The following is a 22643-nucleotide window of genomic DNA, read 5'->3' on the forward strand; positions in this document are numbered from 1 at the left end:
TGTGTTGGAAGCAGAGCTTGCAGCTTTTTCTTTCTTCTAATTCTCCGGCAAGCTTTACCCGCAAGGGAGACAGCGGAGGGACTTGAGACATTGATATCGTTGGCTGTAGCGGAGGAGCCTTTTTGAATTGAAGGTACGGCATCTTTGAACAGAGGAGGCTTCTTTCATGGCAAGGTGAACTGATGAGGCAGGCGATACGGCATCTATAGGAGCAATTGCTAGAAGAGGATACTTGCTTGAATTGCAGATGCTAGACAGTAAGCAGTAGGGGAGGATCCAGTGGGGGAGGAGGGGATAAAGGAGAGGGTGCAGTCTTTAGTGAGGGGGTTGGTGGTGGTGGTGGTGGAGGAGGAAGGGAAGAGGAAGTTTCAGGGCTTAGAGGGTGGGGGAGTTCTAGGGGAGAGGAGGGGACAGCAGGAAGAGGTGGGAGGGTCACCAGGGGGAGAGAGGGGAGGGGAAGCCATCAACAGTTGATTAAACCTACTCCAAACTGCATCAATCCAAATTACATTATTATTCTTGACTAAACCTACTCCAAACTACATCAATCCAATACGTATCTCTGATATGACACGACATGTCTCTTAAAATCACCAGGTTAATATGATACCTGAATACAATACATTAAACCTTCTGAGGTGGTTGGATGAGTCTGAAGAGTTTGGAAATTATGCTTGGAGATCTTTAAGATGATTTTAAAAGATGGGTGGGCTATTAGGTTTGGCTGGTTTGCAGGATTAGGAAAATAATGAGTATTGAAAGTAAAGGTAAGGATCAAAGTCATTAATAGTGGCCTTTGGACTCAACAGAGGATGGATTCCAATCTTCAACTTGAGTTTTAATAAGTTGTCGTAGACACAAACAGTAGCAGTAGCAACAAATATCAAGCAGGTAGGTCAAATATAGGGGAAGAAGAGAAGATGGAAAAGATGGGCAGCAGGGGTAGGCTATCTCAGTGCTGTATCTCTCACCCACAGCTATTTCAGATGTTGAACATGGGATACTCCATTAGAAAACGCAACATGGCCTACAAATTTGACTTCTCTAAAATCTGTATTCATTATGATGAATGGACCTATTAGTAGCTGGTGTAAGCTTATAAAAATAGAAGCTAATAATTCTCAAAGTCAGAAATTACTTCGTTGATGTATGGGTCTTCTGACTCTTCTCAAAAATTACATCAGAACTAAAACAGAAATGTTTTATAGAGAAGCTAAACACGAAACTAAGAAGTAGGCATCAAAAATCAGCCAACATAAAATTAGAAACTACTAAGCAACTACTTACTCTGAAGGGGCTGCAATCCTAAAAACAGAAACTAATCTGAACTCCTAAATCTCCCAAGAATAAAATCTTTATGTAATCTGATCTTGGGCCTCACAAATCTTCAAAGAATATCCTCACTTAAGTCTAATATGAGGCTTTGACACTGTTCATGTGAACAAGTAAAGTGAAACAGTGTTTTTGCCTCTTTTCTTCATGTTTTGTGACTTTGTCATCCTGCAGCAGTCCTAGTTGACTGCTCAACATTCTGGGGCAAGGGAATCTTCTAGCTGGGCCAGCTAGCTACTTTGAGCCGGCCTCCAATGCCAGTTCAGATTGGTCCTAGCTGGTTCCAATTTGCACATTCCTACATCCTTAGGAGTAGGTGGTGCCTACTTTGTTTAGCATGTTATCCTCATAGGAGAATTTAGTTTCTAGGTTCATCATACATCTTTCCACAGCTTCAAGTCTCCATGAAATTTGTCCTTCAAATACCCCACCAAAGTGTGCAGAAGGATGAAATTTCCACATCCACTCCATAAGAAGGGGCTTTGTTCATGCAAACCAATTTGAACTCTCAAAGACCCCCTTCATCTTTCAGCTGGCAACCTTCACCAACTCCAACTGGTACTTTCCCTTCACGCAACACAACATTCAGCCAGGTCATGAAAAAGAATAAAGAATACTAAGCAGGTGATGGTGCTAGTCTAGGAATTAGCCATCAGGTGGGGTCCAAACAAAAGGTTGGACATCTACAACCATTTGTGGATATTAACACTACTTACTATGTCAAGCATTCTGCAATTTATATGTCAATAAATTACAATGAAACAAACTTTAGATTAACATAGCTATTAATTCTTGGACCAGAAATAGAAGTAACTACATGACAACTTTTCCAGGGCATTCATTGTCGCACAAAGATTCCAACCCCAAAAAAAACAAATTTTCATGCAGGGGTTGGCAAAGGGTTGGTAACAATGCCGAAATAGCGCAGAATGTCAGACATATGCTAAAAACTTCTAAAAAGTAAAACCGAGAATAATTCCAAGATATACCAATGATGGCAGCAGTCAAGAGCTCCTCTGTCAGTAATGACATCCTCACATATCCCACAACTTTCATACTCAAAAATTGTATCATCCTGACCATACAACAAATAGGAATCTTGCCTCAGCACACAATATTCATGCCACACAATGTAAATCATAGATGTGTTTATTGTCAAACAAACAACAGTCTAAACCTCAAGATTATCCATTTGTTCTGATTAACTAAAGTTGCAGAAAACCAAAGAAGATATACTAGGAGGGAACATTACGTTAGAGAAAGGGGAAAGATTATAGCCTGACAAGTAATGGACTGTCAAGATCCACCTAAGGTAACATTAGTGGCAACATAAAAAGAGTCCTTCAAACAGCTCATTTGGACTAGTACTGTTTTATTTTCTAGTAAAATTGTCAAACTGTGGAACTCTTGTGAAACATATTTTGTAGAAAACCAATTTATAACTGTCAAAGGAACCTTGGGCACCAGCACGAAAATACTTTTCTTGGTTTCTTCATCATAATTTAACAGTGCCTCATTCAACCTGCTGCACGCTCCAGTGCAGTTTAGAGATCCACATACAAAGAACATACAACCCATCATAGATGCCACAACCAAGACTGGAATTGATATATTAATTATTAACAACTGATTCTCATAACAATTAACATTTGAAACTTACAACATTATCCTCAACTTCAAAATTTTCTTGTTCCACTGACCCACTGGTGTTGGGTTCCGAGTCCACCATGTTGTCAGCAAAATAATCTGCATTCAAAATTAAAAGCTGGTGAGGAAATTCAATGCAAAGTACTCCGGCCCAAAAATATAAATCCTCAGTTGGCATAAATTCGGTTTAGCAAGATACAGTACTGGCTTGCAATTATGTATATGATAATCAACCAACAAAGTGATAATTCAAGGCATATTCATCATTCCCAGGGCCTAGCATTATATGGAAGTATTTATAGTCACAGCATTGACAAAATTCTGAAGGATTAAAATTTCACCATATCTACATTGTTCACTGAACTTAATCAATATCAAAGACTGACAATTCATAAAAATGTACAAGGGGAAAAATGTAGGGTAATTGAAACCTACAGAATCCACCATTTCCATTTCACCCAATTCCTCTCTTGGAGAATGGCCGATGACAGAGGGGAAAAGTAGGCATTTTTAATTCTTCTCTACTCCTGCAGACTTCCTCCGAGTCTCCGACATAAGTCGGGAATCGACAACGTTGAAGATGACAGTTTAATCTAGCCATTCCGGCGAGGAGCTCAGCTACGTCTCTGTTTCGTTACATAAGTAGTTAATATTTCCCGGGAGAACAGTACATTTTATGAGGGAGGTGCTACAAACGCTGCCGGTATACCTAAGAATTATGTACGGGTAGGTCTTCTCTTTTTTTCTTTTTTTTTTTTTTTTTTTTTTTTTTTTTTTTTTCTTTCAGTAAAGAGATGGACCTCCAACAGACTGGAGGCCCATAGTAGATTATGACCACTTAGTCTTTCTTGCCAAAGTGAGGCCTTCTGGGCTAGGGAATGGGCAATCCCATTATCCTCCCTAGAGAAAAATAAGAAAGAGCAAGACTCAAAATTCTTGTACAATACCAAAATATCATCAACAATGGAGGCAACTTCTAGCGCAGGCACAAGGGCAGGTTGACTACATAGAAGATGAATTAATTCCTCGCAATCTGAGTAAACAGCAACAATGGATACATGATTCTGAAGGGCACACCAAAGAGCAGCTCTCACCGCCAAAGCCTCACCCGTAAGAACATATGATTTTGGATATAGGGTTTTAGCTTCTCTAGGATTCTCAACTTAACATATGATTTAGTCCCTATGCCAAAATCCCTATCATTACTGAAGACGTAAGATTTTCTTAGACTTATTTTCCCTACATTAGAGGCTACTACCACTATGCCAGAAGCACACCCACTATACATAGAGTTCACTTACTACCAAAGTTAAAGTATCCCTTACACCCATGTCAAAATATTTTGTTATGTCCTTTGGCCCTTTAAAATTACTCACTTTCTATTTTCTTAAGCAATATAGTATTTCTATCAAGGTACATGGAAAATATGAACATTAATAGTTACCCAAACTTCATTGATCACTTCTGATAGGAGTTGCCTTCTTCAAAAAGACTATTGACTTAAAATTAACACACAAATAGAACTCAAAAACTATGAAGTACTTCATCATATTTAAGAAACAATATAACATCTCCAATAATGTAAATAAATTAAAAACTTGCAAGAAATATGAAGAAAATGAATAGTTAGAGGATACATTTTACTTAGACTACTGATAGGAGTTGTCTTATCCAAGATAGAACTTCGGCTTAGAAGTCCTCTTCTTTGGAAAGATTTTTCACTTAAAATTAGCACATAAATAGAACTCAAAAACTACAGAATACTTCATCGTATTTTAAGAAACAATATAACATCTCCAAAAGATACAAAAATTTAAAACTTGCAAGAAATATGAAAAAATGAAATAGTTAGATCACATTGTACTTAAACTTATGGTAGGAGTTGTTTTCTCTAGAATAGAACTCTTTATCAAAAGTAGACATGTAAACAAAATGGATTCAGCTCACATACACCACTATCCGAATAAGAATCCAATTAAATATCCAACAAAAATTTACAAAAGGTATCCAATGATTTGAATCCGGAACTTTATCAGGTATCCCGGTTTGATAAAATATCCGATTATTGGTTGTTGATTGTCATTTTTTTTATATCCGATTTCCGATTGTCATCCTTTTTAGGAGGGGGGGGGAGTGTGATACTTTACTCTAATCAGGTAAATTTTTGTTTGGATATTATCAAATTATTCGAATTCGGTTGCTTACCAAACGGATATGGATATGTTTTTGTATGAAAAATTCCGAATTCACACCCTAAAACGAATATGAATGCAAATTCTTCAGAGGTGAATTTTGACTATCTATTTACAAGTCTAATCATAAGTTGCCTTCTGTGGAAAGGCTTTTGATTTGAAATTAAGGCACAAATAGAGCTGAAAAACTACAAGGTACTACTTCATAACATCTCCATTAAATACAAAAATTAAAAACTTGCAAGAAATATGAAGAAGAAGAATAGTTTGAGGATCATACACTGTACTTAGACTACCGTAGGAGTTGTCTTCTCCGGAATAGAACTCCGGCTTAAAATTATCGCACAATCAAACCTTAAAGACTAAAATGGAAAATCTCAAAATTTCTTACCTAATGGCAAAGATAGCTCCCAATACGGACTCCACACTTCGATGCAATAGTGCTTCACGAGCTTTGATACAGACCCCAAAATTACAGATACGACGCCTTTTATAGACCTAGGCGGACGTCAAAGTAAAACTCAAACGAGCATATAAAACGCTCTCTTTTGTAAAAGTGAAAGAGATAGCGACGAATCATTTATATGCGTTACAATCTGGCTCGATGGCACGTTGCTAACATGCAATGAAGTAGTTTCACCTCGTTCTATTTAATGCATGTATTCAGATTGAATGGCTTTATTGAACAATTGGGTTGTCGTGTGTTTGCCTTTCTGAAAAGTGAAACTAAAGATTTTTCTGGTCATGCTAGACTATTTTTAATAACTTCCAGGTTTGTCGATTCTTCAAAAGCTTGCTTCCGTCAAGGGCAAAACCAGGGCTTAACATCGGAGGGAGGGGGCGAATAATGAAACCACACAAAAAGCAAGGTCAAGTGCTAGTATTTTGCAAATGCAAAAGGGGGCCATAGGGATCTCTCTAGGAAAATTTCGAAAAACCAGGGGAAAAGGGGCAGGGCAAAGTGTTGGTATTTAACACATGAACATAAAACCTAAGGGGTCTCTCCGAGCAAGTTTTAAAAAATTGGAGAGGAGCCCTTGGCCTTGGTGTAGCTCTAACCCTTGTTCTCATTGACTAAAACATTTTCTCCTTCCATAGCAAAGCAAAACACAACTCAACTCTCAATTCTTTGTATTCTTGATATTGTGAAAGCCATTCAGCTACTTTGGTTTTAGTATAGTCTAGACTTGCATTGTCACTCTCTTGCTCAAAAAGTTTTAAATGCTTGAAACCAAATGTTGATTGTGAAATCCCCCGGATTTCTAACCCTCTTACCCATGGTTTCGAAACTGCGAACCTGAAACTCAAATATGCGACTACTGTGAGCCATTCGAGTCGAGCCCGAAAGTTCGAAAATGAACCCCATGGTTGTGGATGACCTTATTGATAACTCAACCACTATCTTAGAGTTTAAGAGGAGAGAAAAAGTTAATCATGAAGGTATTAAAAAGAGATTTTGGTACATCCGGAAACCGATGAAGGAAGGTCCAAATGCTGAGGTAAATATACCCAAATGTGGCCCTTGAAAGACCTTTCAAACAAACCGAAAATCACCGGAATTGGACCCCAATTGAAGGGGCAACCAAGGGCTGATTGACTGGTCGGTTGAATGGCTAGGTCGACCACCCCTTGCCAAGTTCGGGGCAATTTCGGGAGAACGAGTTCAAAAACTCTATTTTATGCCTCCAATCGTCACAAAACATATTTCTTATTGCTAGAGTGGGGCTGAGGGTTTGGGAGAAAAGGAAATCAAGGAAGACTGCGGATTCTTTCAACGTGACATCGCATCGAAGCTTGATTCATCGTGGTAATGCTTAGAAATGTGAGTGTTCTTGAAAATTCTCTTCTTTAACCTAGGTTTAATGGTTTATATCATCATTGAATGCTATGTTTTGGTAGTTAGTATTATTGGATTGTAGTGAATGCTTCCCATTAATTCTCTTTATGTCTCTCAACGTTTTTGAGAGATGATTATATGAATCATTACATTCAAAATCATTTTGAACCTCTCAGAGTTGCCCGCAGGCATTCGCAAGAGCCAATTTTGGGGCTTTTCATTTAAGGCCTAGTTGGGATGAATTGTTGAATTTTGAATCGGAGCCAAAAACTAAACTTTTGCACAAAACTAGGTTGATGGTGGGTAGACCGTTGTTCAACCGGCCCTGTAAGCCTATGCAACCTACCATTCAACCAACCATATTCGAAAAGTGTGTTTTGGCCCTCTCTTGAACCCCATTGATTCTCAATTATTACTTACAGCTGGGGTTATTTTAGGTCTAATTACACACTCTTTGGTGAGCATTATGGGATTTTGGAGAGCTTTACTAACTTGAAAGGTGAGGAATATACTTAACCATATCTTGTATGATTGATGGTGTATATTTAACTTTCATCATTTGATATATGGTATTATTTTGATATCTTATATCTTGTGATATTTTGTGTGTGACTTTGTACAAATGAAAGGTAAGATAAAGTATGTTTGTTTCTATTTTTAAATCTTATGACGAATGATATGAAAATGTGTGGGATTGGTTTGAGACTTAGTTCTCTTGTATCTATATACCAACTAGGGTTGTGGGTTCGCCCGTTACCCTATATATGTGTGTGTATGTGTGTGTGTGTGCATTTAGACCTAAGCACATGAATGCTAAGTGTCTAGGAGTGTTTGGCTAGATAACCCCATGAGTACTACTACCCTCTTTCGGTAGGGGTATTAAAGTTGATTAACCCGTGATGTCAGTGACTGAGTCTTGTGAGCATCAAGCAGGGCCACTATCATCATGAGATAGTAGGGTTGCACATAATAGAAAAGGGCTCATAGGCACTCAAGACCGGTAACCAACCCATGAGAAGACATGAGAACATAATGTCCATTATATGTGGATGAGCATAAGGTTGAGAAATGGAATCCAACAAATGCCTCTCATTGAGGATCCCATTTATATGTGGATAAGGATATCGGATCAACAGATGCCTCCCGTTAAAGAATGATATGCAAACCATATGTAGTACAAGACCGTATAACTATGCATTGGGACTAGAATTGTCTTTGACATGCGCCAGTTCTGATGCCAAACGGTGATGTGAGAGAGTGGTGACTTATATCCGTAGCCATTGATTGATGTGATTTGACCCAACAACCGTGGTATTTGACCTTGATTTGCTCTTCCACTCTTATTTACAAGACACATTCCGCAATCCCATCTTTCTCACCAAGTGGTCTCCCCAAGGCTTCTTTACCTATACCACTCCTCTCTAAAGTTGTTTGTCCCAGCATTCTTCACAACTTCCAACTCAAAACCACCACTTCTGTTATGTCATCCACAAACCAAATCACTCTAAGTTCACCCCTTGATATATACTTCCGAATTGGTGTGAACTGTATGAACTAGGGTCAACTAGGTTCAACTTAGTCCTCTATCCAGCCGCTTGGCTTTCCTCGGAATTTAGTCTTCGAACTGGCCCCTTAGCTCTCCTTGAAATCTAGAATTTGGACTAGCCTCTTGGCTCTAGACTAATCTTTCGGCACTCCTCATAAAAGGGTTAGTGGCTCAGCCACTTGGCCGCATATAGTTTTGGAACACATCACTCAACGCATCTCCCGGCTCCCACTTGTCGACAAGACCGTACTCGGATAAGAAGCTATCCTTATACAAGTATACGCGTGCTGAGGCATTAAATTCAGCGTCGTACTTATGCATTTAATGAACTGCATTAATCGAGGGATAAGCCAACAAGCCAAAATTCCATTTTGTCGGGGGATCAGAGCAAAATGTGTCACATCTAAAGTCAGTCTATGACAGAGATATTTTTAAGATCCTTAAGAAGTACCTGAATCCAGTTGCTTAGCGAACAAACAAGCCACCTTCGCCTTAGTTCTCCCCTTGGGAGTCGGATCAAGCCATCCAACGGTTGTCATCCATCTTCTCCATGCTAAATTCTTCTAGTATAAGAATGGTATGATATACCTTTCATCAAATAAGTCAAACTAAGCCAAGTTAAATCTGCATTAACTTCAGCACCTATTGGAGAGAACTTCACCTCTTCGGGCATTCACCCCTCTCTATGAGAAACTGTGTTATCCAAAATCTAACTTTACCATCGGATGCGGCTTCTCGTCCACAAAAGCGTCCTCGCTCTCACAAATTTCCTATGATCCACAGGTCCCAGGTTTGATACACATAGTAGTGGATGATCCTATTGATGACTCGATATCGTTTTACCGTACTGAACCACGCCATTTAAACCACTCCATTTTTCAAATTCAGTACGGTATGTACCAAAATCATTATTTGGAATTCAATACGATATGGTTTCACATTGTACCAATGGTAAATATCGAATACTGTACCGAATTACTGTATACCGAATTTGACACCCTTTATCTAGGTTGGGTTGGGCCCAATTTAAGGCCCAATCAATCTTGACATTACTCCTAGGTTGGGGCTCAGTCCATCTTGACATTACTCTTTGTTGGGCTCAATTGTTAAGAGAAAAAGAAGAAATGGACCTCAAATTAAGAAAGCTCATATTGAAACAAACAACGTCTACTTCCTTCAGATTTGTAGAGAAAGATAGGTTTAATGATGACGGATGTAAACAACGAACCTTCAAAGGAAAAACAACCCTTTTTATGTTTGAAAACCCTACATGGTTCAGACTCTCCAAGAAACGAATAGGTTGCTTAGTTGGCCCATGAATGATCTCTGGAGAGTAGACTGCAGGTGAGTCATCAACACCAGATAACTCAGGCAATGAGTCATCGAAATTTGATTTCAAATGTTGTGTTGAATTAGTCTCTAATCAAACCTTATCTAGTAAGGTGGTTCAACTTCATCAACCCACAAACTAGAACTCTTAACTCTTGTGCAGCTTCAAACTTGTGAAATGTTGCAATATACACATTGTGAAAGATACAGCTTTCCATCACATTATATGACAAGAGAAGATTTCAATCACAGTTTGATTCAAATGAGAGATTAGAAGAATGGTTTTTTTTTTAATACCAAAATTATACCGAACTGTACAATTTTTATATCGAAATTGTTTTAAAAAATACCGTTTTCATATTGTACCATATAAATTTGGTACGATACGGTTTCCGTATGAGGGTTTGAAATTTGGTATCGTACCGTATTGTACTGAATTGACACCCTTACCAATAAGCACCAAAAGATTCTTGGGGATTCCTTCTCTGAGCTACCTCTTTCAACCAATTTGAATTAGGGAGCAAGGGATTGAGAGTGAGTAGAACATTGACGCTTGAAGAGTTAGGGTTTTGGGTGGGTGATTTTCGGTAGGGGGAGGGGGAGTGGTGGGCAGTTTTCAGCGAGGTGTAGGGAGAAGATGGGTGAAGAAAGAATCCCTTCACCCACCAAATGCTTGGGCCACCAAATGCTTGGGTATGAGAAAGTAATTTGGTAATAATACCCCTTAAAAGCATTAGGATAATTTCAAATTCAAATTTTGAATTACTTAACAATTAACTAGTAATTTTGGAATTGGTCGGAATAGGAGAACCAACAATTTTTTGCCTAGAGTTTCACCCACTTTAGTTGGTCACCATTTAAGAAAAAAAAAATTCTAAAATAATTTATTTTAGAGTATATAATTGAGAGATGTTTCGTTTTATTTCACGGTTTTGAATTTCAAATTAGCCTTATATGTTGAATATATGGCTTATTATTGTGCATTAGATTTAAAAACTATGAAAAGATTGGTGTAACCAAGTGAGGCAAGGTGCTTATACCTTTCCTTGCCTGTGGAATAACCATTAAGTCTGACTATCTAACACGACCGTATGAATCAAGTAACATTTTTGTTATGTTGTGATCCAAATTCTTATACCCAATTTCGAAGATAGACCTGCACCAACATATTTTGATGGACGACCAATGACTTGAATGACTAAATAGATTAACTTGAATGACTTGATGGATCTACCTGTTTAATTGATTGGAGTATATATATATGTATTTAATGTTTGTCTACCGCATTATTGAGATATTTGAGATTTTCCGTTAATGTTTTGGGAGAGAGTTCTTGTAACGTTATTATTGGTGAAGCGTGTTAAATCTCTATGTATTTTCGTTTTGTTTTTGTTTTTATTTTGATTCACTATTTAATGGTGCTCATTTTACCACTTTTTATTTTTCATAGGCGGGAAATCTACTCAAATAAAACAATGCAAAAAAAAAAAAAAAAAAAATCCCTAAAGAGGCAACCCTTTCAATATTGCAAACATGATGTCGATATTTAAATTCTTGGACCATGAAGGAGGTATTGATTTTTTCACCCAACTACCCTCAAATGAACGAGGTTTTGGTACAATAATTGTAACCTCTTATGTAGAAGCAATAAAGCTTTTTAGTTTGTTGTTTAGACCTTGACCCTCCACACCTATCTTACTCTCCCCTAACCTCTCATCCCCTAGGATAATGGGCCCCACTTGTTCAACTAGTTTCTGATGATCAAAAATAAAACCCCTAGGATTTAAGGGAAACGAGTTCAATGAAAAAAGAATAAATAATCTAGTTCAAGAATCTAGTGCATAGGTAATTTTTCTTACATCTCCCCCGGAGCCCAGGTATCAAGTCTTTCACTGTGTTCAAATCTTTGTCCCTCCCATATTTTTTGAGTCCGGATCAGCTCCCCCGATGGGTTCCCGACCACACAAAACAGTGGGGTCCACGGTGAAAAACACTTTTTAGAAAAAAAAAAAATTTTAAATTTCATCCGTGGGCCCCACTTTTTGTGTGGTCGGGAACCCGTCAGAGAGCACTCTGTGCTACCCCGACGGGGTGAGAATCCGGATTCATATGGTCTCTGTCATTGTGACTGGTTTTATGATGACAAGGAAATTTTTTTATTTTTTAAACTCTAGGGTTTAGCGGAAATGGGATCAAAGGAGGAAAATAAAAAAAAATTTTTAAAAAATCTAGTTGTAGAATCTAGTGCACCAGTCTTCCACCATGTTCGTGCGCGCATCAGAAGTCAAAATTAGCATCTGCGTGCGTCTTGACAGTTTATTCTTTTGTTATTCGTTGGGACCTTGCTTCCTATTTCATCGTCTGTCTTCTTCTCAGCAGTCACCTCTGAACTCTGATCCGATCGATTTTCCAGCCGTGACCTCTACTGTTCTGCATTGTTTCTCTGTCTGAGATGCTGCTTCAGTCACTACAGGGAAGCGGGCATTCCTCATGAAGTCCATTCCCATAAATTCCTCATCTCAGGTACTTGTCCTCGGTTCCGTAAACCCTATTTATGTTCCTTCCGGTTCCATTTCTGTAGCATTATTCAGGTTCGACAAATTTAAGAATCCAGAAAGGCATAAGATATTTGCTTCATATAGACCTCAATCGAGTCTCACCAACTTCCCCAGAAAAAGTCGCCTAAAAAGTCCATTTGGGGGTTTACTCCTTCGGAAGCGCATCAAAGACTCTGCTGGGTTCCTGCAGAAATGGATTTCTTATGTGAAAGGATTTGGTCAACCGGAGAGATCACCAGAAGGATGGGAAGGCGAGTACTTGCAGAGTGGAGGGATCGGAATGGCTCTGATGACCATGACTTCCACGGCGAAGCTTCGTGTAAGGCCGTTTGTGGCAACATTAGCAGCTAATCCAACCTTTGTTTCCGGTCTTCTGGCTTGGCTTATGGCTCAGTCGACAAAGGTCTTCTTGAATTTCTTAGTGGAGAGGAAATGGGATTTCAGGATTTTTTGTGCTTCTGGTGGAATGCCTTCGTCTCACTCTGCCTTATGCACGGCTTTGACGACTTCGGTGGGACTCTGTCATGGGGTGGGAGATTCGCTTTTCCCTGTTTGTTTAGGCTTCAGTCTCGTTGTCATGTATGACGCAGTAGGAGTTCGTCGACACGCAGGGATGCAAGCAGAGGTAATGTCTCTATTCTTTACTTAATGTTGTGGTTGTTAATTCTTGATTATGATTTTTGTTGAAGTCTGGACCATTTATATCTGTTGTACTGATTTAAACTAAGTAAGCTTAGCACCTCAGTTGTTGGAGCTAGATTGGGTCTGTTGTTCAATCTCAAAACTATCAACCACGAAAAATAAATAAGACTATACAGTACCGACAAAGATGTCATACAAATTTACCATGGATCACACTCTCATATGATGTACTACAGAAATTACTATGGAGATCTAACGAGAACCCTGAGAAACCTTGACTGGACAAATCCACTAATCTCATGCTTTTAATTTTGCCAAACACAGCAGGACACGAAAAATATGTATTCACACTCTTGGCCGGAGCCCTCTGCTACCTTCTCAGATGTCAGAAAAAATCCATTTCGTTGGCAGTAACAAATATTGGAGTGGATCAGCACCAAGTATTTGAGATATGCATAACATGTATTTTTGGGTTCAGTTGTGGGAGTTCCCATGAGAACAAAAGGAATGGGGAAACCAATGATTTATAGAGCCTTCATTGTTTTACATTCGACTTTTCTTCTTTAAGCTGACACAAGTTGGCAGAGGCCAATGGATAAAAAGGAAAAAATGCTCTGGTTTTGCACCCAAAAAAAAAAATCTATTACTGAGCCTGTGTTTGACCAGTGCTTTGGAGTATGGCAGTAGTGGGAAAAATGCTGAATACGAGCCTGAAGAATCTTCTATTTAATTAGATCTTGTTTGTCCTTTGGCCTTCTTATCTGCAACAAGAAAAAAAAAGTTCTACATTGATTTAGTGAAGCGGTTCAGGCAGTGTAGTGGTACAGGTACAAAGAAGCCTGGTCACAATGGGGTGTAATCCAATTGAGTAGATTCTTTAGTCTCTTGGTTTTTTCCTTTGATGAATTTTTGGTTCTTCTCCATTAAAGTCCTGTATAGATTACATGAAGAAGAATTGATGTTAGAGTAGTCCTTGAACTGAGGAAACTAGTGGGAGATTGATTGCAACCAATGAGCCAAGATCAATACATTAAGGATGAAGAAATTGAATGCAACTGAAATGTGTAATATATATATATATATATATATATATATAATTCTTTTTTCTTTAGTTGGCATATAAAAGAGCATAAAAGAATCTGAAGGAAGATGGAAAGGGGGTAGCAGATGGGTTATCTCAGCCCTGTGTCTCTTACAGACAGTTACCTCAGCTATTGAATATGGATTACTCCATAAGCAATGCAAGGTGGTCTGCAAATTCGATTTCTATGGTTCTTCTTAATTACAATGCAAAGGCATATTTATAGCTTGGCTACAACTTTATGAAATAGAAACTTTTTAAAGTATAAACTAAGCGACTAAAATAGAAACTTTCTGTAAACATCAACATAGAAACTCCAAGAATAGTAACAAACTGAAATTAGAAACAACCTAAGATTCTATTACAATGAAATAAAATGTTATTTTTAAAACTGAAAGTAAATTATGACTAATTAGGATAGCATCTTTCTTCATTTGACTGGTCCACAAAATCTTCTTGAAGCTCCCCAAATAAAGCAAATACTGGCAGTCTGGTTCTGACACTGTTCACATGGACAATGACATGAACAGTTTTTTGTTTTCCCCTGCCCCCCCTTCTTTTTTCATGCTTCTGTTTGGACTTTGGAGTAGGGCTGGCCTTATGTGATACTTCATCAAATTTATAACACACCCCAAAGAAAAGGAAGAATGCCACATCATCAGGCAAGGCTGCCTCTCACAGCAGTTGCATCGCACAACCTTGCTGGGCTGGTTCTGTGGCTGGTTCCTATGGACGTGTGATCTACATCAAGAATTCTGCAAATTATAGAATTCTTAAACTCCAATTATATTTACCCCATGGGTAAGCAGCAGTTCTATATCCTTTGTCAAAAGTGTGCTTTTCACAAAAATAAGTAAAATCAGAAAGGATAGAGTCAGCATGGTGAAACAAAGGGACAGAATAACATCTGCTCGGCTGTCTATATGTCCCACTTATGTTCCCAGGAAAATTCAGCTGGTAGCTTCATACAATAGAGAGAGGGACATGGCTTCCTCTTATTCTTCTCAATCATACCAATCAATGTTAATCAGCTTTCAGCACCTCCTTTTGCGCCAGTTCTCGAAATCTGGTTTTCTTAAGTTAGGTCACAGGGAAATTGCAATATTTCAGTTTTTTTTTTTTTTTTTTAAACTATTTTTTTCTATTCCATTTTATTGTCCGCATTTCATGTAAGTTTCCTTCATCTCCTTTTTTATCTGGAGGCTTTGATGCATAAAGAAATAGGTTGCCTAAAAGCATAAAGTCTGCCTTGTAATTGCCCAGAAGTCTGTGATAATTTTCTCCTTGTCTATTGCTCTCTTGTAGATCCTGGACACTGATTCTTTAATCCATTTGTTCCCCCAAATACTGACCTCTCACCATTAACTCCATATTAGCCATATTGAGTATTAATTCATGATAATTCCTCAGGTAATTATTCTATATATTTGTTTGAAACTAACATCATAAAACACTCTTCCATGATGGCCTCCATAGCTACTAACTCATCAACCTTATTCATAAAAAATAGTGGTGCAATCTTCCAGCCCCTCGATATCTTTATTCAGTTTTCTAGTCAGTTTTAGTTATCTAGTAGGCTAAGGATTGGCTCAGTCCTTTCGTTTTTATGTTAGAATATATTTTTAAGTCTTTTCTATGAGGTTGTAGGGGGGTAAGGTGGACGAGCACAAGCACAGGAGACATGAGTTTGATTAAGGCTAGTTGGATAAGGGATTGGTTTTGATCCAATTGATACCTTGCTGTGGGAAGCCTGTGTTGTTTGTTGGTGGGATTGTTTTTTATTCAATCAACACTCAAGCTTTCTTGTTCATCTACATTGTTGCAGTCAAACAGACTGCTGCCAAGTACTACTTTGACAGCAAGTAAGTTTGAACTACCTTAGACGATGGCTTTATTCTAATCGTCTAATTAACAATTTTCAACTTCCATGTTCCCTATACTGCCAAGCATGGTTATTAAAGCGGCAAAGCGACCAAAGCAATTGGGGCCCGTCTTGGCGAGGACTAGCGGCGCGCAATAGCGCCAAAGCGGTTAGTCAATATCTTAATATAACTACTTTTAAACTACTTTTTAATACAAATACTTTTTATAATAAACTGAAGTACTAAATAAACATTCAACAATCACATTCATAAAAATAAAAAAAATAAAATAAAAATTCAAGAATCACAATTATGAAAAATTATCCAAAAAAAGAATAAAAACATAACTTATCTCATCAACATCATAAGATTCATTACAAAATTATGTAGTATGTACTATATCAATAATCATTGAATATGGCTCATGCTTCACATCCGGCCGACGCAATTGGCCCAATTCCAAAATGGCTCAATATATATACGGCATTGTAGAATAAATTATGATTAAAAAAGAAAAATAATATGCCAAATTACAAAAGTAAAAGCGGCGCTTAGCATCTAGGCGGCAATTAGGCCCAAAGACGCAACCGGAGTGGATAAGCAAAAGCGGCAGAAATCAGCCCGTTAGTTAGGCGGTCACAATTAAGTGGTCAAAAACCGCTGCCGCCAGGCGGCCGCTTAGGCGCGCCTAGGCGGACGCTTTGATATCCATGCTGCCAAGACCAACCAACCACTGAAATAGCCCCAGTTTGGATAAATTAATCTGCTCTCGTAGTAGTAAATTTGATCCAAGTCTTGCCCCCTTCCAGAGCACTCAAATCCTGGAAACCATCTTGCTCAACCTTCACAGGATGAAACTCTGATTCCCACAGCCCAAACCAACTCTCAGGTTTATCTACAAATCTGATTGAATACTTCTCACATCCTCCTAACAGAACCATTTGAGTCCAGTTGAATACTGACCAGCCAAGCCCTACAATTTCAACTAATCTCTCTTTTTGTAACACCAAATTTTAACCCTGAATCACGCAACTTCAAATCAGATCACCTTCCACTGTTATACTTCTCCAAAATCTTTACTATACATTCCCTTACATCTCCTAGATATAACCCAGTCATCCTAATCCTGACCAGAAACCATATTTTGACCTAGCTGAGCCCCAGGTTCAGATCAGATCCAGGATCTTGGCTTCTAGTTGGTCTCCTATCACTCTTCAGCTGCACCACTTCCAGTCTCGAAAGGGTTTAAAACTGAAAAATAAAAATATAGAGAAGCTCTGTAATTGTGTTATTTGGCAAAATGAATACAACTGCTGACATTTTGGTCTTGTTTTATAGTAAGTGATTGGTAGCAGAGGATCCTAGTAGTCAACCCCTAGTAGCTGGGGGAAGACTGTACTTAGGTAGGAGATGCTGAAATGTTGTAGGTCTGGCTTTTTTCTCATAGGCATCAATCTGTGCTTGTTTGCAACTTAGTGCAGTGTGTAGAATTTGTTGTTTACTGTACCTTCTGACATTTCTGATTTGGATTTCAAAATTTATACCTTTATTTATGCTGATTCATACTCCAATTTCAATATTGGATCTCAAAAGAAAAGTTGATCTGCACAGGTACTTAATATGATTGTTGATGACTTGTTTAAAGGGCATCCTATCAGTCAAAGGAAGCTGAAGGTACTCCTTGGTCACACACCATTGCAAGTGCTTGCTGGAGTTCTTATAGGCATGTTGGTTGCTTACCTCTGTTGTCAGGGTAGCTTTGTTGGTGGCTAGATTGCTATGCAGGTAATTCCATAATATTTGTGTGAGTTCTCTGATATTCAAAGTACACCTCTGGTCGATGTGATAATTCTTTTTCTTGTCAAACAAAATAAATTTGACAAGATTGTCATCTTAGATCTATGCTTATGTACATTGTGTGAGAGAAACCACCTAATTTCTGCAGTCTGTGGTTTTGTGGACTAAAAATGGGGTATCAAAGATTTTGAAAAAATAAAAAAGGGAAAGAGAAGGCTGTTTCTCCATGATTATGTAGATTGTGGGAATGGCGTGCATCTTTTGTGAAATAATGGAAATCAGGGCATGCATTCATCCTTGGATCAAATGCAACACTCCCCAACACACATTGATAAAAGGAAGAAAAGCTTTGTGTTCTGTCTTTCCTGTTATAAGAGAAGGCTGTTAATCGAGTTATTGATGTTTTGACTGGGTTCACTTGTATTCAGCCTAGATTGAAATAGCACTATATGAATTGGGCTTGGCTTAAATTAAATTTTATCAGTGCTTTTTTTTTTTTTTTGGGACTGTTTGTCAGCTGTGTTCTGGTAGCATCAGACACTGGTTCATCCATTTTTTCTTAAATTTCATAACCGAGATTTTAAATTTCTTTGAATATGACACTGGAAAGGTTGATGAAAGTAATAATAAATAATAAAGTTGAAGAACAGAGGCAAATCCCAAGTGGTGCAGTCTGAAAAGTGGATCCTGATTTGGCCTTCAGTTTGAGACATTATCAGCTAATGGATTGTAGTTCTTTTGATGTATTACTCCTATTTCGTATCCTATCTAAGAAAGATGCGAACCTCCCTCTTTTTGATGACAGAAATTGGGAGCAATTTGCAGTATCATCTCAGCCAGAAGACAGAAGTTGCAATGAGGAGAAAGTGAGTGAGAGAAGGGTTTCTGTCAATCATAATTCTTAAATTGGGAGGAGACATCGAGTATAAAATCGAAGAGAAAATGCAGTTAGATGCTTGGGGTTTAGTTACTTTGATTGCCACAGCACATTGAAGAGAGGAGGAAAAAAGGGGGGGGGGGGGTTGTGATTCTTAAATTTCCCCCATCTGTCCATGTTCTGTAATTCTTCACTGTTTCTTTGGGGTTCAGTTACTTTGATTGCCACAGCACATTGAAGGAGGTTTCTGTGATTCTTAAGTTTCCTCCTATCTGTCCAGGATTCTGTAATTCTTCACTGTTTCTGATGGTGAGTTGGAGAACAAAAAGGGTTCAACACATCCATAATGCTGGCTTTCAAAGTTGAACGACCTATCTAGTCCCCAGTTTCAAAATTCTGGCTATACGTGACTACTGACTATGAATGGTTTGCATGATTAGGTCTTGTTAATATGTTCATCCTAGTCCTACCATGCCAAATATTGGAGAGAGAGTTACAGATCCACTCATTTTTGCAACCGAAACCATTTGAAAACTTGAATGACTGAATCTCTAATAGCTTCAGTCATTCAAGCCCCCAAGAATGGTCCTTGCTGCTGGCTCCTTCATCCTCTTTTGGGACAGTTTCCCTTTCATAACACAAGAAATCAGCTCCAAAAGAGGAACCCTAGAGTCATCAGTGGTTTACTTATGATTGTGGAGAAATCATGTTGCATGGTAGTATGGGATTAATGCCTTGTGGAGGGTTCAAGTTATCCATGCCCATGAGAATCGTGCATCTCCGGTTCGGGTCCTTCACTTTTCTGTGGATATAAATGAGGGTTGGATGACTGTCCATTATGTGGGCCTGGTTATTTCTGATCTTCAACTAATTTGGATTTTGGAGAGTAATAATGGTGGAGGAAACCTTTTTTGAAAAAAACAAAGTTGAAGGAAAAAGGAAGAAAAGTGTTTACAAAGGATGTAAAAGGGAGGAAGCACCGCCCCTGGGAGAAGAGGGGAAAAAATATATAATAGAAATAAAAAAGACAACTATGAGAGATTGTATGGTAATTGTCGATCATGGTGAGTATATGCAATCCACTATACTTTGTTTGTTACTAAGGTACTAGCAAAGTCATTATATATTCTTAAATTTCTACTCACCGGTTTTTTTCCTCACTTGGTTGAGTCTAAGTGAGACACGCTAAGCCATTAGGGTTGATAAAATGCGATAATAATAAATTAAGAGAGAGAATACGTGAGAACTTAGGATTCCCTCTCCGCACTCTCTATAATTTCTTTTGAAAAAAGAAGTTGATTTTAACCTCCATTGTTGTGGTTTGTTAGTTTAGATTGTGGAAAAGAACCTGGACTAAAAGAATACAATAAGGTTTTGAGGGATTAGCAAGGGTTCATCTCCTTTGCAAAACCCTACAGCTGCCGCTCCATTTTGAGGTGGAGAGCCTTGGTCTCTCTGCCTCCTCATCTCCTCCTTCCTTTTCTTCCTTCCTTCTCTCTTCTCCTCACACCTCTTTCTCTTTTTCCGTTTCTCATTCTCCTTTCTCCCCCTTCCTACTTTTCTTTGTAGATGCCAAATCTAGAAATGCATCCCACGGATCTAGAGGTTATGCTACCACAAGCTTTTGCTGATCGCCTTCCAATTGGTTCCCTTAGAGGGTCATGATGTACCTTTTTCACACATGTGGCATGGTATCTCTCCTCCCCTGTGGCATGCTTTCTCTTCATCTTTGTGACTGTGTTTGTCTCCGTTTTTACGTATGTTTTTACCCCTTTGGGCGCTTGTAATGGTGAAAATGCATTTCTCGCATTGTTTGAGCTTATCTACTGCTGTACGTACAAATTTATTTTTAAGGTTCTATTAGGTTTTACCCATACCTTAGCCTAGAAGACTTAGTTTAATGAACATTTGACATTTTTGTCACATTCCTTTCCTTGGTTTGGATGTTTCTATTCGAATCTTATGTTTCATGCATCTATCTTTTTTTCTTTTTTTTTTTTTTTTTTTTTTTTTTTTTTTTTTCTGCACTCTTGCTTAGTTCAATGAATGAAGTTCTCTCCTTTCACAAAAAAACAAAAAATACACTAAGGTGGAGTAAGGAGTTGAAACAAGAACCTCCTCTATCTTGTTCCGTACTATTCAAATTCATTGAGGCGTACGATCTTGAATTCATGTCGGCAATATATATATTATTTAATAATAACAACTGCAGTAACATAGGGATCTATAGATATGCACGACGATGCATTTCAATCTGTCCAATATCAGCAGATAATATCACCTCCAATGTTGACTATATTCATTTACATATATTTTTTTTTAACTTCTAGGATTTGGGAAAGATACGAAATCATGTATTGCTGTCGTTTATGTGGTAAAATTGTTGAACCTTGAAGAAAAGCTTATCTTCACAATGCCCTTTGTTGATATTTTTCCTCACTAAAAAATGTGAATTTGGTCAACTCTATCTACTTTTGTTCAAAATACTGCCACTTGATATATTAATGGGATCATATTTTGTTGATAAATACACGCAAGTCACCTGATTACTTATCAATTTGCAGCTTTATTATTAATGGCAAAGTTGCTTATAACTTTGAAAAAAGCCAAGTATGTATGAGAATTAATGGAAGTCAAATGAACCTATCAAATAAATAAAGAAATGTTAAAAAACAATCTCTAATGTTGAAGCTCAAAATAAAATAACAAGGTGAGGAAAGAGTAATATACAATGGAAGAGAAGAGGACAGCTTGAAACGGTCAAGTTTATATTTTTTTTGGTTAAAAAAACTTCAATTTAGTATAAGAAATTTAACATAATTAAGTAGACTCATTGGTAACCTTGTAACCTCGGGTACTAATGTAATCTTATCACTTAATGTCAAGTATTTGCATTAAAATTCAAACTTAATTTAGAAGTAATATTCTATATTAAAAACCAATTAAAATAATTTAATAATATTTATTTTCACTTTCCTTTCATCTCTCTATAAAATATCTCTGGTATAATTTTCAATTCCAAACTGCTTCAAAATCAAGTTGAATGATTTTCTCAACCGATTCTTTCACAATTTTAAAAGCTTGAAAGCAAATAAAATTTCTTCTCCAAAAGAGAATCTTTCAATTCACATGTACATGAGATCCACTTTTGATGAATTTTTTTTTGCCATCACTCTCACCTTTAGCAGAATTTACGATCAAAATTCAAATTTGAAAGAAAAGTATCTTTCTAAAATAGTAGTCACAGATTTTCTTTAAATGAGAAAAACACTTTTTTGGATAAAAGAAAAGGGAGCTATCAAAATTTTTGGTCGAAGAAGAAAGCCACTTGAAAATGAGTCAATGAAGTATGGTAGAGTTTGAAAGGCTAAGAATTCTCAACATATCAATTTCGTATGTTCAAAGGTATTTTTAGAAAAGTTGTACTTAAATATAGCTTATATTTTAAAATAATTATCAAATTTCAAATTTTATGATAATTTTTTCCACCCCAATTAATATTTTACCATGAACTACCCAAATTATCCACAAGTCTTTTGTTGCAAACATGAAACTGAACGAATGATACGAGAAACGAGAGCTACAAAAGACAAGATGCTGTCGGCCCTAAAATTGCCAAGAGATTGAAAGAATTGACAAGCACTTCTCACAAGTTTTTATATAAAAGGCTTGAGGATAATTTGGATAGTTCATGAAAAAAAATTAGTTAGACGGAAAAAATGATCACAAATTTGATATTGGATAATTATTTTCAAAAAATAGAATCCAAACTCATTGGGTTATTAACCGAAAAATACTATAGATGAAAATTTTCACTGTCCATTCCAAGTTGATTCAAAATTTTAAAAGCTTAGAAGAGATTTTTTCTGCTCAGAAAAGAATCTTTCAATCCAGACCAATAGCTAAATAATGAGGTCCACTTTTGATTATAACTTTTGAGCCA

General features: G+C 37.5%; 1 protein-coding gene and 1 long non-coding RNA gene across 3 annotated transcripts; one reads left to right on the forward strand and one right to left on the reverse strand.

Annotated features, from left to right (window-relative positions):
* Positions 1 to 463: 463 nt before the first annotated feature.
* Positions 464 to 3624, reverse strand: LOC149029712 (uncharacterized). The gene is made up of 3 exons (XR_016172759.1): positions 3415 to 3624; positions 2993 to 3078; positions 464 to 2407 (listed from the first exon to the last, which is right to left on the reverse strand). It is a non-coding gene; the product is annotated as an uncharacterized LOC149029712 (long non-coding RNA).
* Positions 3625 to 12078: 8454 nt separating this feature from the next.
* On the forward strand, positions 12079 to 19109 carry LOC149029713 (uncharacterized). 2 transcript variants are annotated; one of them, XM_089142038.1, is made up of 3 exons: positions 12079 to 13066; positions 17638 to 17811; positions 18629 to 19109. In XM_089142038.1, the coding sequence occupies exons 1-2, from the start codon at positions 12374 to 12376 to the stop codon at positions 17797 to 17799; spliced, it is 855 nt and encodes a 284-aa protein (XP_088998164.1). In that variant the 5' UTR covers positions 12079 to 12373; the 3' UTR covers positions 17800 to 17811; positions 18629 to 19109. The 2 variants fall into 2 exon arrangements, with proteins under 2 accessions (XP_088998164.1, XP_088998163.1); XM_089142037.1 differs by lacking the exon at positions 18629 to 19109 and having other exon boundaries at positions 12080 to 13066; positions 17638 to 18470.
* Positions 19110 to 22643: the final 3534 nt, after the last annotated feature.

This window comes from Hakea prostrata, chromosome 1, assembly GCF_041222555.1.
Source record: "Hakea prostrata isolate BN-2017 chromosome 1, UWA_Hpros_2, whole genome shotgun sequence".
NCBI classification, from domain to species: Eukaryota; Viridiplantae; Streptophyta; class Magnoliopsida; order Proteales; family Proteaceae; genus Hakea; species Hakea prostrata.